Genomic DNA, 18,315 nt, shown 5'->3' on the forward strand with positions numbered 1-18,315 from the left:
TAGCTCTCCCACATCTTGGTCTACTTCGTGCCTACACCTCTGTACATCTTCTCCAGTTTCCAAAGCCCAGCTCATCATCTGCAGTGTTCTATATTACCTTCCTCTGTCATTTAGCAATGCAACCTCTGGGTAATGAAAATAAACGGAACTGTTTCCTTCAGAAAGGCCATTAGGAAGTCTGTACAAGGCCAGGTAAGCTTTTACACAGCTTGCTATCTTGGGAGCTGGGGAGCTATTTAGGAAAAACAGGAAAGGAACGTAAAGACAAGGGGTCAAAGAGCAGAGTTCAATCCTGGGTTGATGACAGGCCTAGGTTAGGGTCACAGAGCTCTACAGGTGCCTTGGGTTCCTGACCTGTGAAATGAGATGAAGATGGTAACACATCTCAGCACAGGTTGTTTTAAGAATTATGTAATGCAGCTATATACAGGCACACATATACTTCAAGTGTACCATGTATATAACTTACTTGTCAGTTACAAAGTTAGCTACTCACATGATTTCATCCACTCGATTCGGAGACTCACACTGAGACATGGCTCCTTCTCCCTTTGCAGGAGTTTTAGGATCCCCAATCCCTCTTCCCTGGTCACATCAGGAAAAGCACCGTTAAAAATGAAAGGCCCCAGAAACCAGTGCAGTCTAACACAGATGTAAATCTGGACTGTTAATCTGGGGAACTGCTGGGTGGGAAGGGAAGCCTTATGCTGGTGAGTCAGTAGGTTTTCTCACGGCCCAGCAGTCTTTGCCATGTTCTAAGCATACTTTCCTATAGAGGAACTCAGATATCATCAGAGAAGGTAGACTGGATTAACACCTTCAGCTTGTTCCCCAGCAGGAGGAATCAGGACAGAACCCCTGCCCCAGAGCCATGCTGTACAGTTTGAGCACAGAGCTCTGGACATCATTCCTGAAAAGGAGTCTCACTCTGCAGCCTGTCATTCAGCTTGGCTTCTTAGAAAAGAAATACACATTGAAAAGGTCTCTGACCAGTGCTATAGAAGCCAGTTCCCTGTGGAGACATCTGTGGGGTTTTCTACCCACTCAGCGATTTGAGCCATAAACAAAAGCACAGACACTGTAGTGCCATTCGAACCTCACAACTTCACATGGTGCTCACAGAGGTTCTAAAGTGAAGTAAAGGCGCTGCCTACAGCTAGCTGTCTCAGAAACTAGAACCCACTCTTTTCATGCCTTTTGATCTGTTATTATTTTATGCTTTAAGATTTATTTTTATTCATGCGTAGTTGTATGTGTTTCTGTGCACATGTATTGGGGTGCCTATGAAGTCCAGAAGAGGCATTAGATCCTCTGGAGCTGGAGTGATAGGCAGTTATGAGCTGCCCAAAGTGAGTGCTGGGAGCTCAGTTCTGGTCCACTCAAGAGCAGTGTTTGCTCTTAACTATTGAGCCATCTTAGCAGTCCCTCCTGAGTTTGTTCTAACTCCAGACAAGCCTGGCTTTGTTTTTAACCTTAATCCAAGCTGAGCACGACTCCTGGTCAGGCCTGTCACTTCCCTCAGAGAACACTGCTTTCTTTGAAGTATATTATAGAATATACTTACTTGGAAGGGCTGTACCCTACTGAGCCCTTCATAAAGACTTACAAGGAACTAGAAGCATTGGAAAGCTATTTGCCCCATCCTCCACTGTGCAACATAACACATCCTAAGTTTTTTTGGGCTGTGTAACCCTTCTTAGTGTCCTGTGACAGACAATCTATGGACTGATCTCAGAAAGAAACCCTGAGATATATCACTTTTAACTAACAAGAAAAAGAATTAATTACAATGAGAGTGTACAAACACCTCATCCCTAGGAAGAGGCATCAGCAGCACAATGAAATGAGGGTTTCTGGAACTCTGCAGGTCACCTAGCCAGCAGAAGCCAGTACTTACTTGAGGAGATTCCCCAGATTGAAAAGTGCACGGTTGTGCTGCGGGTGGAGCTGCAATGCCTTCTGGTAGTACATCTTAGCTTCTGCCATGTCCTTGGTCAGTGTCCCAAGGTTGTTCAGTGCACTTGCGTGGCGTGGGTACAGCCTGGAAAATTGAAGTGTTAAACTCAGACTTCTACACTGGCACTTTAAGCATGCCACAGCCTAAATGAACTCTGAAGCCTTCCTTGTAATGGAGTGATTGTGTCATATCTTAAGGGCCAAGTGCTTTTGCATCTAAATAAAAACAACAGAAGGCAAAACCTTTAAACTCAGGTATAAGGGAATAAACCCTGATACTGCAAGAGTAAATAATACAAAAATATACAAGGGTAAATACATTTTAGTCCTTCAGAGGCTGCTTATATACCTTCTGACAAGGGATCTTCCTTGGTGGGAACTATGTTGAGGTCTGACATCCCACCAGTTCCTGTTCAGTTTACAGCTGGTGTGAGGCCCCTCAGGGAGGGATCTTGTCAAATATCTTTGGACCTGAACCTAAGTAAGACTGCCTCGACCAAGAAAAAATGGAAGTTACACGACATATCACCATAAAAGAACACCTGATCTTGGCCCTTTCTCCCATTTTCTGTCATATCCACTTAGCTTGATACAGTTCTTAGACTCTTGAGAATAGTTCAGACACAAAATTTAACATGCAATGAAGTAAAAGCTAGCCTTCCTAAAATGAAAATAAAAATAAAAAGTAGGGTGGAGTATGTTTTAGCAAACTAAATTACTCAGATTAAGGGGGCGGGTCAATTCAGTCTTTTATTCATTATAGTAGAACCGACATGCAGTCAGCCTTTTCTGACTGTTCTGGACAAACTAACAGGCTTTTGTCACACACCTGCAGAGCAGCCCTTCAATGCAGAAAAAAAAAAAATCCAAGACAATGCTCATCCCAACCCCAACATGTGCTAATGCAAGTGACATTTTCCCATAAGTCAACTCATTTAAAATTCCTTATGTAGTGTATAGCATAGGGGAAAGGGAGCCTGGGGGAAATGAACTAAAGCAGTAGATCTCTCCCTCCCTCTCCCTCCTCTCTTTTTCCTGTCTCTCTCTCTTTCTTATACACACACACTCACTCACACACACACACACACACTCACATGAAACACTTGTCCTCTTAGGTGTTAAAAGGCAAATTACTCCTGTTGATCCATTTGTTTTCCTGAATAATATATTAGTCATACAACCCTCAGCAAATAAGCAAATTGTTATGAATTAGAACCTCTATTTAGAATATTTTTATTATTTTCTCTGAGCAATTCAGTTAAATTATGCTCTAATATGAACCAGTTCTCAGAGGGAGAAATGAAATCAATGCAACATGTAAAAATGTTGGCTACAGAGATACTTACTCACTCCAAAAATGTTGACTTCTATCTTAACATCATCTTTACTGTCAGGTCCAAAAGAAACTCCATACAAATGGCTCTCTGTGATGACATTAGCATATAAAGTGCATGGGCTTCCCTCCCCAGGTTCTCATTCCCTCATCATCCTGCTATTTTAACTATGTGCTCTTTTGGCCCCTCTTCCTTGGTCTCCTTTGCCCTCATTCTCTTTGTTTACCTCTCTTGCTCCCCACCCCTCCTTACAACCAAGTCCAGTTGTTCTGTCCACTACTTCCTTTCCCTGTTCTGGACTCTTCTGGATGGCTCTGGCTGTACACTCTTCCTCCTATCTATAATAAAAATTCTCCCCTCAACTATACTTTGGAGCAATCATGTCCCCAGTTAGTGTTAGAGAAGCACACTTTGTATGGGAACAAGCTAAAGTCAATAACTCTCAGTAGCCTATAAGATGTGAATTCCCAATTTATGGGTTACTGTTAGTAAGGTTTGTGTGGGTATGTATGTATGTGTGCATGTACGTATGTCTGTGCAGGGGAGGTTGCTTAGCGTCCTGCTCTATCACTTTCTGCCTTACTTCTTTGAGACAGGGTCTTTCCCCAAACCTGGACCTAGGCTGACAGCCAGTGAGCCCCACGGATCTAGTCTCCACCTGCACAGTGCTGGGCTTACAGGCAGAAGCAGCCATACTTGGCTCTTTACGGGAGTGCTGGGCCCTGAACTCAGGTTATCATGCTTGTTCATTAAGAGCTTTTACCCACTGGTGCCATCTCTCCAGCCCCTGTCTGTAAAAGCTCACAGATACAGCTATTTTGGACTAAAGTTTGGATTTGTATTTTGTTTCACTGATGTATTTGAAAATTTTAAAGTTAAGGATGTTATAAAATTTTAACATTTCAGTACCTTAGCAGTAATTTTATTGTTCAAATAACATCAATTCATATGCTATAGTTCACTACACTCTTTCAAAGCATACACACCAGGCCAAGTGTCTAATTTTCATGCCACAAATTAATTTATTTGAAGTTAAATACCCTAAGGTTGGATGTTTATTTTCTATTTCTTGTTGAAAAAAATTATAGAAATGTGACTAGGAAAAATATACCTCTGCGATTGAAGCTCAATTTCACTGGACTGGAGTAGTACAAAATAAGTGTCTCTTCAGAAGTCAATAGACTGTTAATTTTGCATATATTAAGTGTTTGGTTTCTTCTATGCCATAAATTCAATTATTCTGTCACTAATTGGCCCCTGAGAGAGACTGCTAATCTTCCTGGTCAGTTTCTTTGATTGTCTGAAGTGATTCCTGGCACCCAGCAACCGGCTCTGCTGCTTTACCTTTGGCTCATGTGCTCCTGGAACTGTGTCGTGATAACAATTCTTAGCATGAACACACACTGTCTGGTGATTGAGTTAGGGACAACAGTGGGCAGAAAGGTATGTCTGTGTTCTTAATAACAACTTTCAGCTTAGGAGAGCATAGGGTGTTGTGGTGGTTTGAATATACTTGGTCCAGGGAGTGAGTGGCAGTATTAGTAGGCGTGGCCTAATTGGAGAAAGTGTGTCACTGTGGGGGTGGGCTTTGAGACCCTCATAGCTGCTGGAAGCCAGTCTTCTGTTGGCTTTCAGAACAAGATGTAGAACTGTAGAACTCTCAGCTCCTTTAGTACCACACTTGCCTGGATCCAGCTATGCTCCCTGCCATAATGATAATGGACTGAACCTCTAAACCTGTAAGCCCCAATTAAATGGTGTCCTTTATAAGTTGCCTTGGTTATGGTGTCTGTTCACAGTAGTAAAACCCTAAGACAGGTGAGAAGGGCACATATTCTGAATGGCTATCCTGACCGCTAGGGACCATTACTGGCATACAACTGGAAGTCGGTAGGCTGTGGAATATCTAGTAATACCCTGGTCAGTCCTGGATGTTCTGCCCTCATTGCTTACAGCTCTCTGAGAAGTACCACTCACCACGATGGTGCTGTCGCTAAGCATCCTGTGACTGAGTGCTGGACACTGCCATCATGCAGGCTTCCTCTCCACAAGTATTTATTAAGCACCTACAGTTGGCCACACCCTCTGCCAATGGTCCAGAACATCGAGATAATTGCCCTTGCTGCCAGGCAGTAAAAGAGGAAACAGTGAGTCTGGGGGAGCATGGAGAACATGTATGACTGGGCCACCTCGTTCCTCAGGTATTCCACAGTGAAGATTTCAAAGGAGGGACAGTGTTGATGGGGACTAGAGCCTGATGATGGAGAAAAAGGGAGAGAAAGGAAGGTGTTGTGAAGGCTAATATTATGTTTTAAGTTTTAATTGCTTTGCTTAAGAGATCTATAAAACAGAAATGCCTCTAACCTGTAAGCCCCACTTGCCCAAGGATAGTTAACTTCCTGGAGTGCTGGGGGCTGTGGTTCAGGTCATGATAATAAGCCACGGTATTTTCACTTCCATAAACAAGGCTGGGTGCCCCAACTGCACAGGATGTGCTTCATTATAGCTACATAGGCACACATGCAGGAAGTATGTCAGGATGTATGTGTGTTCCTGATTGAACAAAGGAGGTAAGTATGAAGCTTTGCGGGTTTTGCTTTTATAAGCACCCGATTAACGTAATTTGGGGCCATTCTCTGAGATCCAGGCCACTGTCCATCTTCCTAGCCAGCCTTTAAAAGCTTGCTTCAAATTTGCCTCAAAAATTGTGGTAGTGGTCTTATTCTCACCCAGTGGGATTAATAGTGTTCTGTATGAATACAGTCCATGAATGAAGCTGTGTGAGATTTCTGAGCGCTTGTAACAACATTCCAAGTGAGCAAGACAGGAGTCTGGTAACCTCTGTTCTTTTATAACACGGATTTGTTCTTGAAGTGTGCTTTCCTGTCCTTCTCAGGTGTAATAACAGGAGTGAGCTTTATTTCAGATTACCCATCTTCTTACCCATTATTATTCAACATGATACTGTCCTTGTGACTATTTACAGCCTAAGCTCATGTGACCTTGCACAGAACTTGAACATAAGTGAAGTTGCTCACATGACTTTGCCTAATCCCCAGAATGCCCTCAGAATGTAAATTACTTGATGCTCTGATTAAAGTTGACTATTTATTACATGTGCCTTTAGTCCACCTCAGTTTTAGGCTCCACTCTCCCAAGTTCACACTGCCAAATAGATGGCGCTATTCCATGGAAAGGAAGCAAGGCTAAAGAACTTAGGGAACCAAAGACAGTTTACGGAGACTAGTGGGCAGTTTCTGCAGAGAACGTGAGTAACTGGGTGTGTAGTACAGGAGAAGGGTCTGGAAATGCCCTGTAGCCTGCCAGGCAGGTGGCTGTGATAATGGGAAGACAGACGATGCAGAGACAAATCTGAGGGCTGACAGGACATGAAAGAAAATGAAGGCCCAAAAAGAAAGCCCAGAAGAAGAGAGGAGGGGAGAACTGTTTATTAAGGGTTTGGAAGAGGGAGAATACTCTACAGAAATATCTGGTAAACCAGCAGCATGTATCACCATGCTAAAACCCAACCAGGTAAAGGGTGTCCAACTTGAAGATGAGGGTGGGTCAGAAAAGTCAAGTGCTCAGATACTCAGGTGGTTCCACAGGCCCACATGGGAGGCAGCTGGTGACCTCAGAGAGCAGTTCCAGGGATCCTAGGGAGAGGGTCTGTGGAAGCAGGAGGGACACAAGGAAGATACTGTAGATGTCTAGGAGATTATGTCACTGGGAGCAAAAAGGGAATAGAATCAACAGCCCACATGGCAGTCAGAGAAGAAATCGAGACAAGCTTATGTGTGGAGTTGTTTAAAATTGGAGCAACTAAAGAATATTTATAAAGCAACAGAAAGTGCCAGAAGGACAGTCACAGCAACAGAGTTAAATAAAGGATTGCTAGTCAGATTATCTCAGTGCTGGATATTATGGGATCCTGGGCAAAACTTAAGGAAGAAGCAGAGCAGCAGATACACTGGTGGATAAAATGCTCACTGCTCATGTGTAAAGACCAGAGTTTGGATATCCAGAATCCACATAGATGTCAAGGGGATAGAGAGACAGGGAGTTCTCAGGGCAAGCTGGCTGGCTAGACTAGCTGTATGACTTCTGTGAACCCAGAGGTCCAGGCTCAGTGAGTAAGTTGGACCTTGTTTAAGTTACTTTTGTATTGCTATGGTGAGACACCATGGCCAAGTCAAATTATAGAAGAGGAATTTATTTGGAGCTTACGGTTTCAGAGAGTTAGAGTATATGACCATCATAATAGCGAGGCAGACAGACAGGCATGGTGCTGGAGCAGTAGCTGAGCTTGAAACACAACCAGAAGGGAGGGAGGGAAGGGGAGAGGGAGAAGGAAGGGGAGAGGCAGAGGGAAGGGGAGAGGTAGTGAGAAGGATAGAGATTGAGGGAAGGGGAAAGGGGAGAAGAGAGGGAGGGGGAGAAGGTGATTGACTCTGAATGGTCAAAGTCGACCCACAATGACACACCTCCTCCAACAAGGCCATGCCTCCTAATCCTTTCCAAACAGTTCCATCAACTAAGGAACAAATACTCAAATACTTGAGATTATGTAGGCCATTCTCATGCAAACATCCACGGACCTCAATTAAAGATTCTAACCATTAGTCTTAGGCTTCCACACCTGTACACACATGGAGGAAATGGCTCATTGGCTTCTGGAAGCAGCAGGGGCAGCTAAGTTTAAGTCCTGAAGCAGTCTGATGTGGACCTCTCCTTCAGGGATGAAGGTCCTTGTAGAAAGTTTCAACCCAGTCAGTGAGGTTCACTGGCACTATGCAGTCATCCCCCTAACACGGGAGCTCTGGATTTAAGCTTGAATCTTATTTGAAAGAATTCACCTCACAGAACCATTAAGGGTAAGGCTCGAACAAACTTCTGGATATAATGGCCCAATTGGTTAAGTGTCCCCATCACAAGCCTATCTGGTGGCAGGAGGAACAGAGGCCTGAGGTAAATCTCATATGTTTGTTAGAAACTACAAGATATCTTGATAGCAACTGCAGCCTTTTAGCCTTTATACTATACTTAGATTTTGTAAACAGTTTGGGCAATTTAGACAGTTTAAAATTACATATATTTATTTGGGCATTGTAGTTGTGGTGGTCTGAATAAGAATGGCCTCCACAATCTCATGCATTTGAATGCTTAGTGGGATTAGGAGGTGTGACCTTGTTGGAGGAGGTGTGGCCTTGATGGAGGAGGTGTGGTCTTGATGGAGGTGAACACTGCTGTTTCAAAAGCCTATGCCAAAGTCTCTCACTGCATACTACCATGCTCCCTCCTATGATAAGAATGGACCAACCCTTTGAAACTATAAGCAAGTTGCTAATAAAATGTTTTCATTTATAGGAATTGCCTTGGTCATGGTATCTTTTCATAGTCATAGAAATGTGACTAAAACAGTAGTGGACAACTATAATTTCAGCATTTGGGAGGCTAAGGCAGAAGGATTGTTCCAAGTTCAAAGCCAACCTGTGCCACGTGGTCCGGGTGACAGGTGGAATAGTAGGGGTGGTGGCCTGGTTAGGATTTGGTTCTGAAGGGCATTTGCTAAGTGATTTGGACATAACTTTAAGCCTATTACAGGAATAATAATGAGGTGGCAACACTGTCATCATTAGCACAGTCAAACTCTATTCTGATGAAAAGCTATGAAATCTAAGACACTTCAGCTCCCATACATTTTGGGTAATACTGGGCTATCTCATACCACTTTGTTCCTCCTCCAGTTTGAAGGCACTCATTTTCAGCTGCCAGAAATGGAGATGCTACCAAGATCATCTCTCATCTCCACAGAAACCTGGGCATAATGCCTGGCTGGTAAAGGGGTGATTAGATTGATGTCTACTCAGGACAGTTCTGAGGGGTCAGCCCCACTGCATGCAGAAGTCCTCAGGGTCAGTGAGCCTGATGCAGTTCACTGCATCCCCATGGCCTTTCCACCCTGCGCTCCGCTTCCTTCCTGTGTTTATGAGAGTGCTCTGGAAAGATTTCCTGCATGCAAACCTCTGCCCTGGAGTCTAATCCTGCAAATCCTCATCTAAGCTAGTCAAATGAAAGTGAGGCACGGGGAGGAGGAGACACGGCATGAAGCTGCCAAAGATAAATAGTGACGACTTCATTTTGAAACCCAGTTGAAGAATTGGCCACAATTTCATTAAAATTCAGAATCTTTCTAAATAATGTTAATTCCTTAAACTTTATGAATATGAGACATATGTATATGTGTGTATACATGCATGTGTGTATGTGACATTTATGTGTGTTTTGTATGTATCTATCTATGTATGTAGATTAAGAATGTAATTTCTCCTTGGTTCATCAACAGGAAGAAACAAAAATAATTTCAAATACTTCCTTGTGGTAATTGGAAAGCTCTTTAGACCTTCACAGATAAAACACCATACCAGCCAAAGAAATCATCTCCCTGAGGCTAAACCTAGCTAACAAACTATATTAAGATTTTAATTCTTTCCAGAGACACAAGACGACACACGGTGTCATGATTACAAGAAAGACATTTGAAATGTTCCCTCTGGGCAGACCGTAAAGCTTTTAGAAGCACTCGTTGACTCCTGATATTTAATGATGGAACTCCAGCAGCATATAAACAGCATTTTAAAGGAATTACAACGAGCTCGTGCTCACACACTAGAGGCATCAAGAATGGTGGTTGATTAGACACCTCAGGTTTCCCCAAACCCTAATGACAACCATGCTTCTGTAATATTTATTCCTCTATTAGTTCATTTTCCACAGACAGTCATCTCAATTTAATGGGATCTCCCTGAAGAATTCTAGTCATCATGTGTAGGAGGAAATACAAAGAACTACATCAATGGGCTCTGTTCTCCTGCCAAGTCTATTCTATACATTGAACAAACTGCAATAGATTTTAGTTCAATTCTTTCCCTGTACTAGACAATCAGATAGTGGGTGGATGTATTCTTTCCCTTTCTTGTACCTGTGGTAAAATATGTGGCAGAAGCAACTTGGTGGGGGGGGGGGGAAGAGGGAGGATTTACTTTGAGAAGATAAAAATGTTTCATGGTAGAGAATAAGGCTGCTTGCTCATACCTATCCCAAGGGGTAATCCTGGCACTCAGCCAGCTTCCTCCTTTCCCCTTTCCATTCAGCTAAAGACCCCAGCTTGTGGAGTAGTGCCAGTTACATTCAGAGTAAGTCTTCTCTCTTTGGAAATACCCTCACAGACACACTCAGAAGTATCCCTCATCAACGACCTAGGTGTTTCTTAGCCAGTCAAGTCAACAATGGAAATTACCCATCACTTTGGACTTTTCTTTTGTACAAGAGAAAAATTTAGTTGGCCTGATACTTCCTGTGGTAGTTTGAATGAGAATGGCTTCTATAGGCACATATATTTCAATGCTTCGTCCCTAGCTAGTGAAGCTGTTTGAGAAAGATTAGGAGGTATGATGTCATTGGAGAAGGTGTGTCATTGGGGCAAGCTTTGAGGTTTCAGAACCCCACGCCATTCTCAGTTTTCTCTCTGCCTTGTATCTGTGGATCAAGATGTGAGCACTTAACTACTGCTTCGGTGCCATGCCCACCTGTCTGCTGCCATGCTCTGTACCATGATGGTCATGTACTTTCCCTTTGAAACTGTAAGCACCCCCAAAACGGTTTCTTCTTTAAGTTGTCTCGGTCATTATATCTTAGCACAGCAATAGAAAAGTAATTAAGACAACTCCCCATGAGCACCCCCACACCCCCACACCCCAAAGGAGCAAGGCTATTGCCCTCTGCTGTTGGTTGCTCACTATAACTAAATGGTAAGAGCCTATTGCTGCAGATACAACTTTGATTGTAGCACGTGGAGAGATCAAGCTGGAACTGTCCTGAAAACTTTTTCCCTGCAAGTTAGATTTCTAAGTTTCAGAGAGGCTATCTAGGCTGTTGAGGGAGAAAAACCCACGAGTGGAATTATGCTGTGGTGAACTCTGCACGCAATACTGACTGATTTGCCAGGCAAGATGTGCTCACTGGTGCAATTGTAGCCTAAAGGATATGGGTGTAATCAATCATTTTGGACTGACTTTAAGAGTGTTTACACAGGAATTCATGCCTGGTACTATGAACCTCATTACAATGTCTACCTGAGTGGTTTTAGAGTAAACATCATATCATCTGACTGCATTAAGGCGACTGTCGTGGCTACGTTTTCTGTTGGTTTACAAGAGAGCCATTTTTGTAAGAATTGTCTGGGTGGTAGAAGGTTATAGACCCGCTATCTGGATAGAATCTTGCACATTGTCAGGGATGATACCTCTACATGATGAAGGTTCCATGGAACCTTACCTGATAGAAGAGTCTTATATCTTCCTTCTTTCCTTCCTTCCTATCTCTTTGTCTCTCCCTCCTTTCTTCACACCATTCTTTCTTTCTTTGGGTATGGGAATGAGAGTTAAAGCAATTCTTTACCATGTAGCCCTGGTAGGCCTACAACTCACTATGTAGACCAGGCTGGCTTTGAACTTCCACTGGCCCTCATGCTTCCGCATCTCACATTCTGGGATTTCAAGCATGCATCACTTTGCTCAACCAGGAGTCTTTCTGATCTGCCTAGACAAAGGCAAACTTTAGTCTATCCCAGGAGCTGGTTCTGACCAATAGGGTTTAACAACATGAATTTAACCATGCAGGAGATTTAAACAGTGAAAAGCATATCCCATATCTACCCCTTGAAGTAAGACTGTGCTTCAAAAAGCCTGTCAACTATGCCACCAGATCTCCAGACAGCCTCTAAACCAAGTGCATGTATAGGATGTGTCCAATGCGAGACTCAGCCCTCCACTCCCAGAGCTAAACTCTGGATGACTACTAATACTCAGATGTGTCTAGTAAAGTTTTTTTTTTTTTTTTTACTTATAATATTCACTGCCTTGAAATATTTTACAAAAGTAAAATATAAGTGTGGGGGAAAGTTGTTATTTCTAAGGAAAGTAGGTAAAAATTAGAAATACTAAAAAAGGTTTTGTTCAAAAATTTGCCACTGATTTGTGAAACCGCTGTAAAAGACTAGAGAAAAAAAATCTCAGGTAGAATGCTTGAATGACCGTGTTTTAAATTTTGATTCTTCTCTAAAATAACTAAACTAAGACTACACATGGATAGGCACATTATTGCAAAGTCTAATCGGCAGGTTCTTAAGGGTTTTTTGATTTTGTTACTAGAAGTCTGGTGAATGGATGCACATTTGAAACTTCAAGGCAAAATAAAGTACTGGGGAGTGTTCCTAAGGCTGGGCCTGTGGTGTAGGCCTGTAATCCCAGCTATTCAGGAGGCTGAGGCAGAAGGATTGAAGTTCAAGACTAACCTAGGCAACTAAGACCCTTGTAAAGTGTAAATGGGTACTTGGGGGTGGGGGAGGTTAAGGGGTAAAGGAAGGGGAATAAGAGGGAGAAGAAAGGGGTAGAAGGGGAAGGCAAAGGGAAGGAAGAGGAGGAGGAGATCTGTGTCACAGTTCTCTACTTTTAGCTCACTTGTAAAACTAGTCAGTAATCCAAAAACACCAATATAGCCTTTTGTGAACTCAACATCTTCTGTACATTGTTCAGGCAGGGCCAGCTCCTCCTCTGGACTTACTGGATAAGGTGTTGCTTGGCAATTGTTAGGTGGAAATGATTGTTGGTGGGTCTCTCCTATCACCTGCCATGAAACAGCAGGACCTAGTCCTACACAATACAACGTTAAAAAGCTTTGGAGGTGAATACGCAGTAGATACACCCATGTTTTCTGATTCTCTCAAATGGGAATCTGTGATGGCCATTCCTGGTTGTCAGCTTGACTACATCTGGAATGAACTACAATACAGAAATGGAGGGCACAGCTGTGATCCAGATCTTGAGGCTGGAAGACACAGACTCTTGACTCAGATCTTGACATGGAATGACACATGCTTTTCATCCAGATCTTGAGGTACAGTGGCCATGGACCCAGGCAAGGTAGTATATGCCTTTAATCCCAGGAGACTGAGGCAAGCAGATCTGAGGTCAAGGCTAGCCTGGGACAAGGAAGTTCAAAATCCAGATGTTGTACTAACCTTTAACCTGGGCTACACCTTCTGCTGGAGGCCTGTATCAGGACACTGTAAGAAGGAAGGCTCACTCTTTTCCTCGTTTGCACTTACTTGCCAGCACATCTGTGGGAATCTACTTCCTCAGGATTACAGTTTCTACAGGAGACCAGCTGAAACACCTAGCCTTGTGGGACTGAGCAACTACTAGATTCTTAGACTTCTCATTCACACCTGCCATTGTTGGATTAGTTGGACTGCAGACTGTGAGTCATTACAATAAATTCCCTTAATAGATAGAGACATTCCATAAGTTCTGTGACTCTAGAGAACCCTAACTAACACAGAATCTCAGGCTTTAGTGTCAAAACTGGAGAGGTGATTCCTGTAGATACACAAAGCTAACACTCATAAGCTTGGCTTTTGTTGAGGACATAAGGCAAGGTTTCTGGGGTGGTCTGCATATGAATGAAGTGGCTCCACAGTCCTAAGCACTAGCACTTGGCCCCCAGATGGAGGAGCTGTTAAAGAAAGTTGTAGAACCTGTAGGAGGGAGCCTCACTGAAGGAAGTAGGTCACTGGATGGGCTTTGAGGTCTACAGCCTGGCTGCACTTCCCCTCTGCTCTCTGCTCCCTGATAATACAGTAGATAAATTCCACTGCCTGTGTTTGCATGGTCATTTCAGTAGTGGGGGTGGGGGGAGATAATTGCAGAACTGATCCAAACCCCAGTGCCTTTAATTTGCGGCTTCCCCAGTCACTTCTTCCTTGCTGTGGTAAATAAGGAAAGCATGAGATACTCTAGGGTTGAAAGGGAGGAAGGGCCACTGGGGAGGAGATGAGTCCCTGTCAGCAATCCCCAGGATAAAATAGCAGTACTGAAGTATGGGCAATCTTCCAGTCGCCAAGGATAAACAATTGCCAAGATGATGGATGGTCCTGGGATTTTCCTCTTTTGTCTAACACAAAGAGTGACAGCTTACTTTAACACAGAAAGTTCAACACTCATATCCGCTTAAGGTCCATGGCAGAGGAGGACATACTAAAACGAGATTTTAAATCAGAAATATTTAGAATCCAGGCTGAGAGCATTAAATAATTCACTAATTTCAGCATTGGATTTATAGCTTTGATTATCCTTTCCCATTCTTCAGGGTGTATATTTCTTCTAGAATCAAACATTTATTTTTATTGTTTCACAGGAAAGGAGCAGAAACTCCCAACTGGCTACTATAATTTTGTGGAATCAACTGCCAGAGAATTTAATGTAAGCCTTTGGCCCAGCTGTGGATTAAGGTCACATTTACTTTTCTATTTGAAGCTGACAGAATTTGTAAACACGGTGGTAACCCTTCTCTGTTGCACCAACACTGTTGGACAGTATTGGTTTTTCTTCAAGAATGGAAGAGAAACCATAAAACATCCACTATTAAGGTCAAGCATACTTTATGTGTAACAATGGTGGAATATAGCTTCCTTTTTCTGTTTTGGCTTTTTTGAGACAAGGTCTTAAAGGCTAGTTAGCCTTGACTAACTGGAATTCCTAGACTGCTGAGACTGTTTCAAAACAAAGTGTACAATGTCCAAGAAATGGCATCTAAGGTGGCCCTCAGGCCTCCATAAAACATGCACGTACATACAGCCTACCAACATACACTACATAAAATACGGATATGAGAGGCCTAGAGCTTTCTATATACATACTATTAAAAGTTAGAATATTCCTCTCCAAACTTACCAGTGTATTTTTAACAAGAAACTCCTGCTTTACATGTTTGCATCCAGCTGAGTTTCACCCCACTGTGTTATGTGTAGCAATGCTAATTTTATTTTTTACAGTATGCTGGATATGGAAAAAGCAGGAACACTGAGGGGGTGCATCTGTGGCAGACTTGAATGCTGTGCCCAAAGACTCAGAATCCAAGGGTAGCCAGTTCATTGTCAAGAGAAAAGACTACCCACACACCCTGGGAGGGGCAGTGGCATGAGCAGGCCTGGTCACAGCACAAAGCAAAGGCCCTCTGTGGTGCTTACTTGAGGGCGGTTCTGTAGTGGTAGATCGCTTCCTTGTTCCGACCTTGGTCTTTTAGGAAATTGGCGTAGTTGTAATGAACCTTGGCATTGTGGGGTAGAGTCTGAACTCCAGACCTACAATGGATATTAAAAAAGAAAGAAAACAAAAATCACACTATTGTCAGACTCTTTGTGTTTTACTCCCAGCTTTAGGAAGCTGCCTTTGGATGTTCACTGTCTTCATCTTAAACAAGTTCCTGAATTTTGTGATTATATGAGTGACTACAGGGAAGGAGTGAAGGCTGTAGCTAGGTGTGCACACCTGATAACACCCCGATTGAGGAGAACACAATGTTCTCTGCAGGAACACATGAGGACCCTGCTCTCTGCTGGAGATTCACTGGGAGCTTGGTAAGGTGTAGTCATCTTGGCTGAGGCTTTTTGTTGAGAGCATAGCAGAACTTAACTGCAGACATGAGGGAGCAGAACAGAACCAGGGCACAAAGCCTTCAATTGTCCAGGCCAGCCTGACCTTCCAACATAGGGAGCAGCAGGCAGAGGATCTGATATAAGGAACGATGGGGTAAAGTTAGACCCCACAGAAGATGATACAGACACTGTCCCTTGTTGAGTGATTCCAGCCTCAGGCAAACCCTTCTTCTCTCTCATGCCTAACTCAGGTGAAGGCTTTTTATCTATAGATAGAAAGTGAAGTAGCCTAAGTGATTCTGTGTGTGCAATACAACGGTACTAGAAGGCAAGATGAGATGGATTTCATAAAGTGAGAAGGCACAACCCATAGCAAAACTGCTCCTTTGAGGCATGAGATGAAATTTAACATAAGGTGTCTTTGCTCTAAGCCTTCTTTCCACATCCTGGCTTCCTCCCACATCCCAGCTTCCTCCAACAAGGGTGTGTGTGTGTTGGGATTGTGTGTGTGTGTGTGTGGGGGGGGGATGGGGAGTAGGGGGAGGGGGCAGGAGATGGGGCAGTAAAGTAGGGCTTTACTTTATAACAATATAATGATCACATGTCTGGGTCTAGCATGTATGGTTTGCAGTAAATGCAGCATCCCAGAAGTCTGATGGCTTAAAAAAACAAAACAGTCTACAGATACAGAATGCTACAGTCATTCAGTACCTATGTGAAGCCCCCTCAGGACCATGCTGTCCAGAAGCTGAGATATAAAATGGCCACAGAGTCTGTCCTTAGAACCTTATAGGGCTGAGGACATGTGGTCAGTTAGCAAACAGGGACAATGAAACACTCACTCCTGGGTATTGTATCAACAGATCACAGTGAGCTTAGCCCAGAGCAGACACAGAACTTCCAGAAGGCAAGCAGCAAAGCTGAGGCTTTGAGGATAAAGAAAAGAGCTGGGTTAGGAGCTAGAAGAGGAGGCAGTGCAATGTCCTGAGCAGAAGTGGTCTGAGTATGAGATGCCCATCACAGCTCACGGTAGGGATGCTTGGGAAAGTTGTGGAGTCTTTAGAAGGTAGAAGCTAGCTAGAGGAAGTAGGTCACTGATTGGAGGGTGGTGGTCCAACACTTAGGTTTTATGGCCAGGTCCCATTTCCTATCCTTTGTTTCCTGACAGGGAAATAAGAGTAGGGACATTGGAGACATGGGGGCTGAAAGAGACTAAGAGGCACTTGATCACTGAGAGACCTGACTGAGAGTGAGGAGACCAAGAGCCTGGTGATCAAGCAGGAAACCCTGGGCTTTGTTTGAAAAGCAGTGGGGGAGTCAAGGCAGGGTTTGAAGAACAGAAATGAGACCAACAGTTGAGTGTTTGAGGATTACAATGGCTGCGTTGTGGAAATGGACTGCAGGCAGCAAGGCCTTCTGGGAAAATGCTCTGGAAACTGCAGAGGAGAGCAGGAGGAAGCAGGGTGATAGGAGAGGAGAGGGAGAGGGAGAGGGAGGCAGCTGTGGCAAGGAGATACAGGAAGCAGGTAGGAAGGGCAGGATCTATGATGGAACCAACCTTACACCCATAAGCCAACTCTGTTTTTGTTTTTCCTTTCTTCACTCAGTTAATCCTTCTTTTTGTTTTCTTTCTTTCAATAATTTGAGATTGAGAGATGACTGTTGACTGATGGATAAGATTTTACAAAATTAATGCTGGCATATACAGTCAATGCTAACTTAAATGACACAATCATTTCAGAAATAATTATTTTGTAATTAATGGAATAAGGATTTTGAAGCATCAAAAGCCTTGCTTAAGTTTACTCAGATAGTCTCTCATAGCAGCCATAATGAAACACCACAGCTTAAGTGGCTTAAACGAGAAATTTCTTTCTCACAATTCTGGTGATTAAATTCTAAGGTCAAGTATCTAATCAGCTGCTGTCTGGGTAGGCCCTGCTCCTGGCCTGTGGACATCTCCCCTCAGGCTGTGTCCTCCCATGGTCTTTCCTTGTCCATGTACTCAGTGAGTAAATTCTCATGTCCTTTTCCCATAACAGCAGCAGACTTGGGTCAGGCCCAATCTTAATAACTTCATTCATTAGCATTTCTCTACAGATTCAGACTCAAAATATAGTAAAGTTGTATGCTGAGGCATTATCATGTGAATGGAACGTAGGGGACTCAGCCTATAAAAGTCACACAACCTTTGCTCCCAACCACAAGCACATAATGATTATCAATTAGCATGGAGGTGTATGTCCAAACACCACATGGCTAAACCCAGATGCTGTATCTCTCATCAGATGCTTGTCTGTAGCTGAGATTACAGGCTCAGGGGGTCCCAACAGGGTCACCCCAATCTCTGAAGATAATAAGAGAAGGGTGGGACCAGGAGAGGATTGGCTTGCCACATGCATCTGCTACGTAAACATGACCTGAAGACCAGACAGCAGATAAGAGGCGCGGGGCTCAGGTACAAGGTGTCTGGGCCTGGAGCCTGTTCCTTCACTTGAAGGGAAGTGGTGGCAGGATGCTCTTGAAAGC

The 18,315-nt window shown here is 43.5% G+C and overlaps 1 protein-coding gene across 7 annotated transcripts in view; it reads right to left on the reverse strand.

The window, feature by feature from the left end:
* Nucleotides 1-18,315, reverse strand: part of Tmtc1 (transmembrane and tetratricopeptide repeat containing 1) — a 212,341-nt gene that overhangs the window by 37,049 nt on the left and 156,977 nt on the right. For 6 of the 7 annotated variants that reach the window (XR_001785149.2, NM_198967.5, XM_006507072.4 and 3 more), the window contains 2 exons: nt 15,379-15,492; nt 1,898-2,041 (listed from right to left, as the gene is read on the reverse strand). Coding sequence is in view for 6 of the 7 variants with exons in the window: in NM_198967.5 (NP_945318.2) it covers nt 1,898-2,041; nt 15,379-15,492 (258 nt within the window). In the remaining variant the exon portion in view is untranslated. The remainder of the gene's footprint in view (nt 1-1,897; nt 2,042-15,378; nt 15,493-18,315) is intronic. The other variant, NM_001347518.1, reaches the window with a different exon arrangement.

The sequence above is a fragment of the Mus musculus genome, chromosome 6 (genome assembly GCF_000001635.26).
Source record: "Mus musculus strain C57BL/6J chromosome 6, GRCm38.p6 C57BL/6J".
Taxonomy (NCBI): domain Eukaryota; kingdom Metazoa; phylum Chordata; class Mammalia; order Rodentia; family Muridae; genus Mus; species Mus musculus.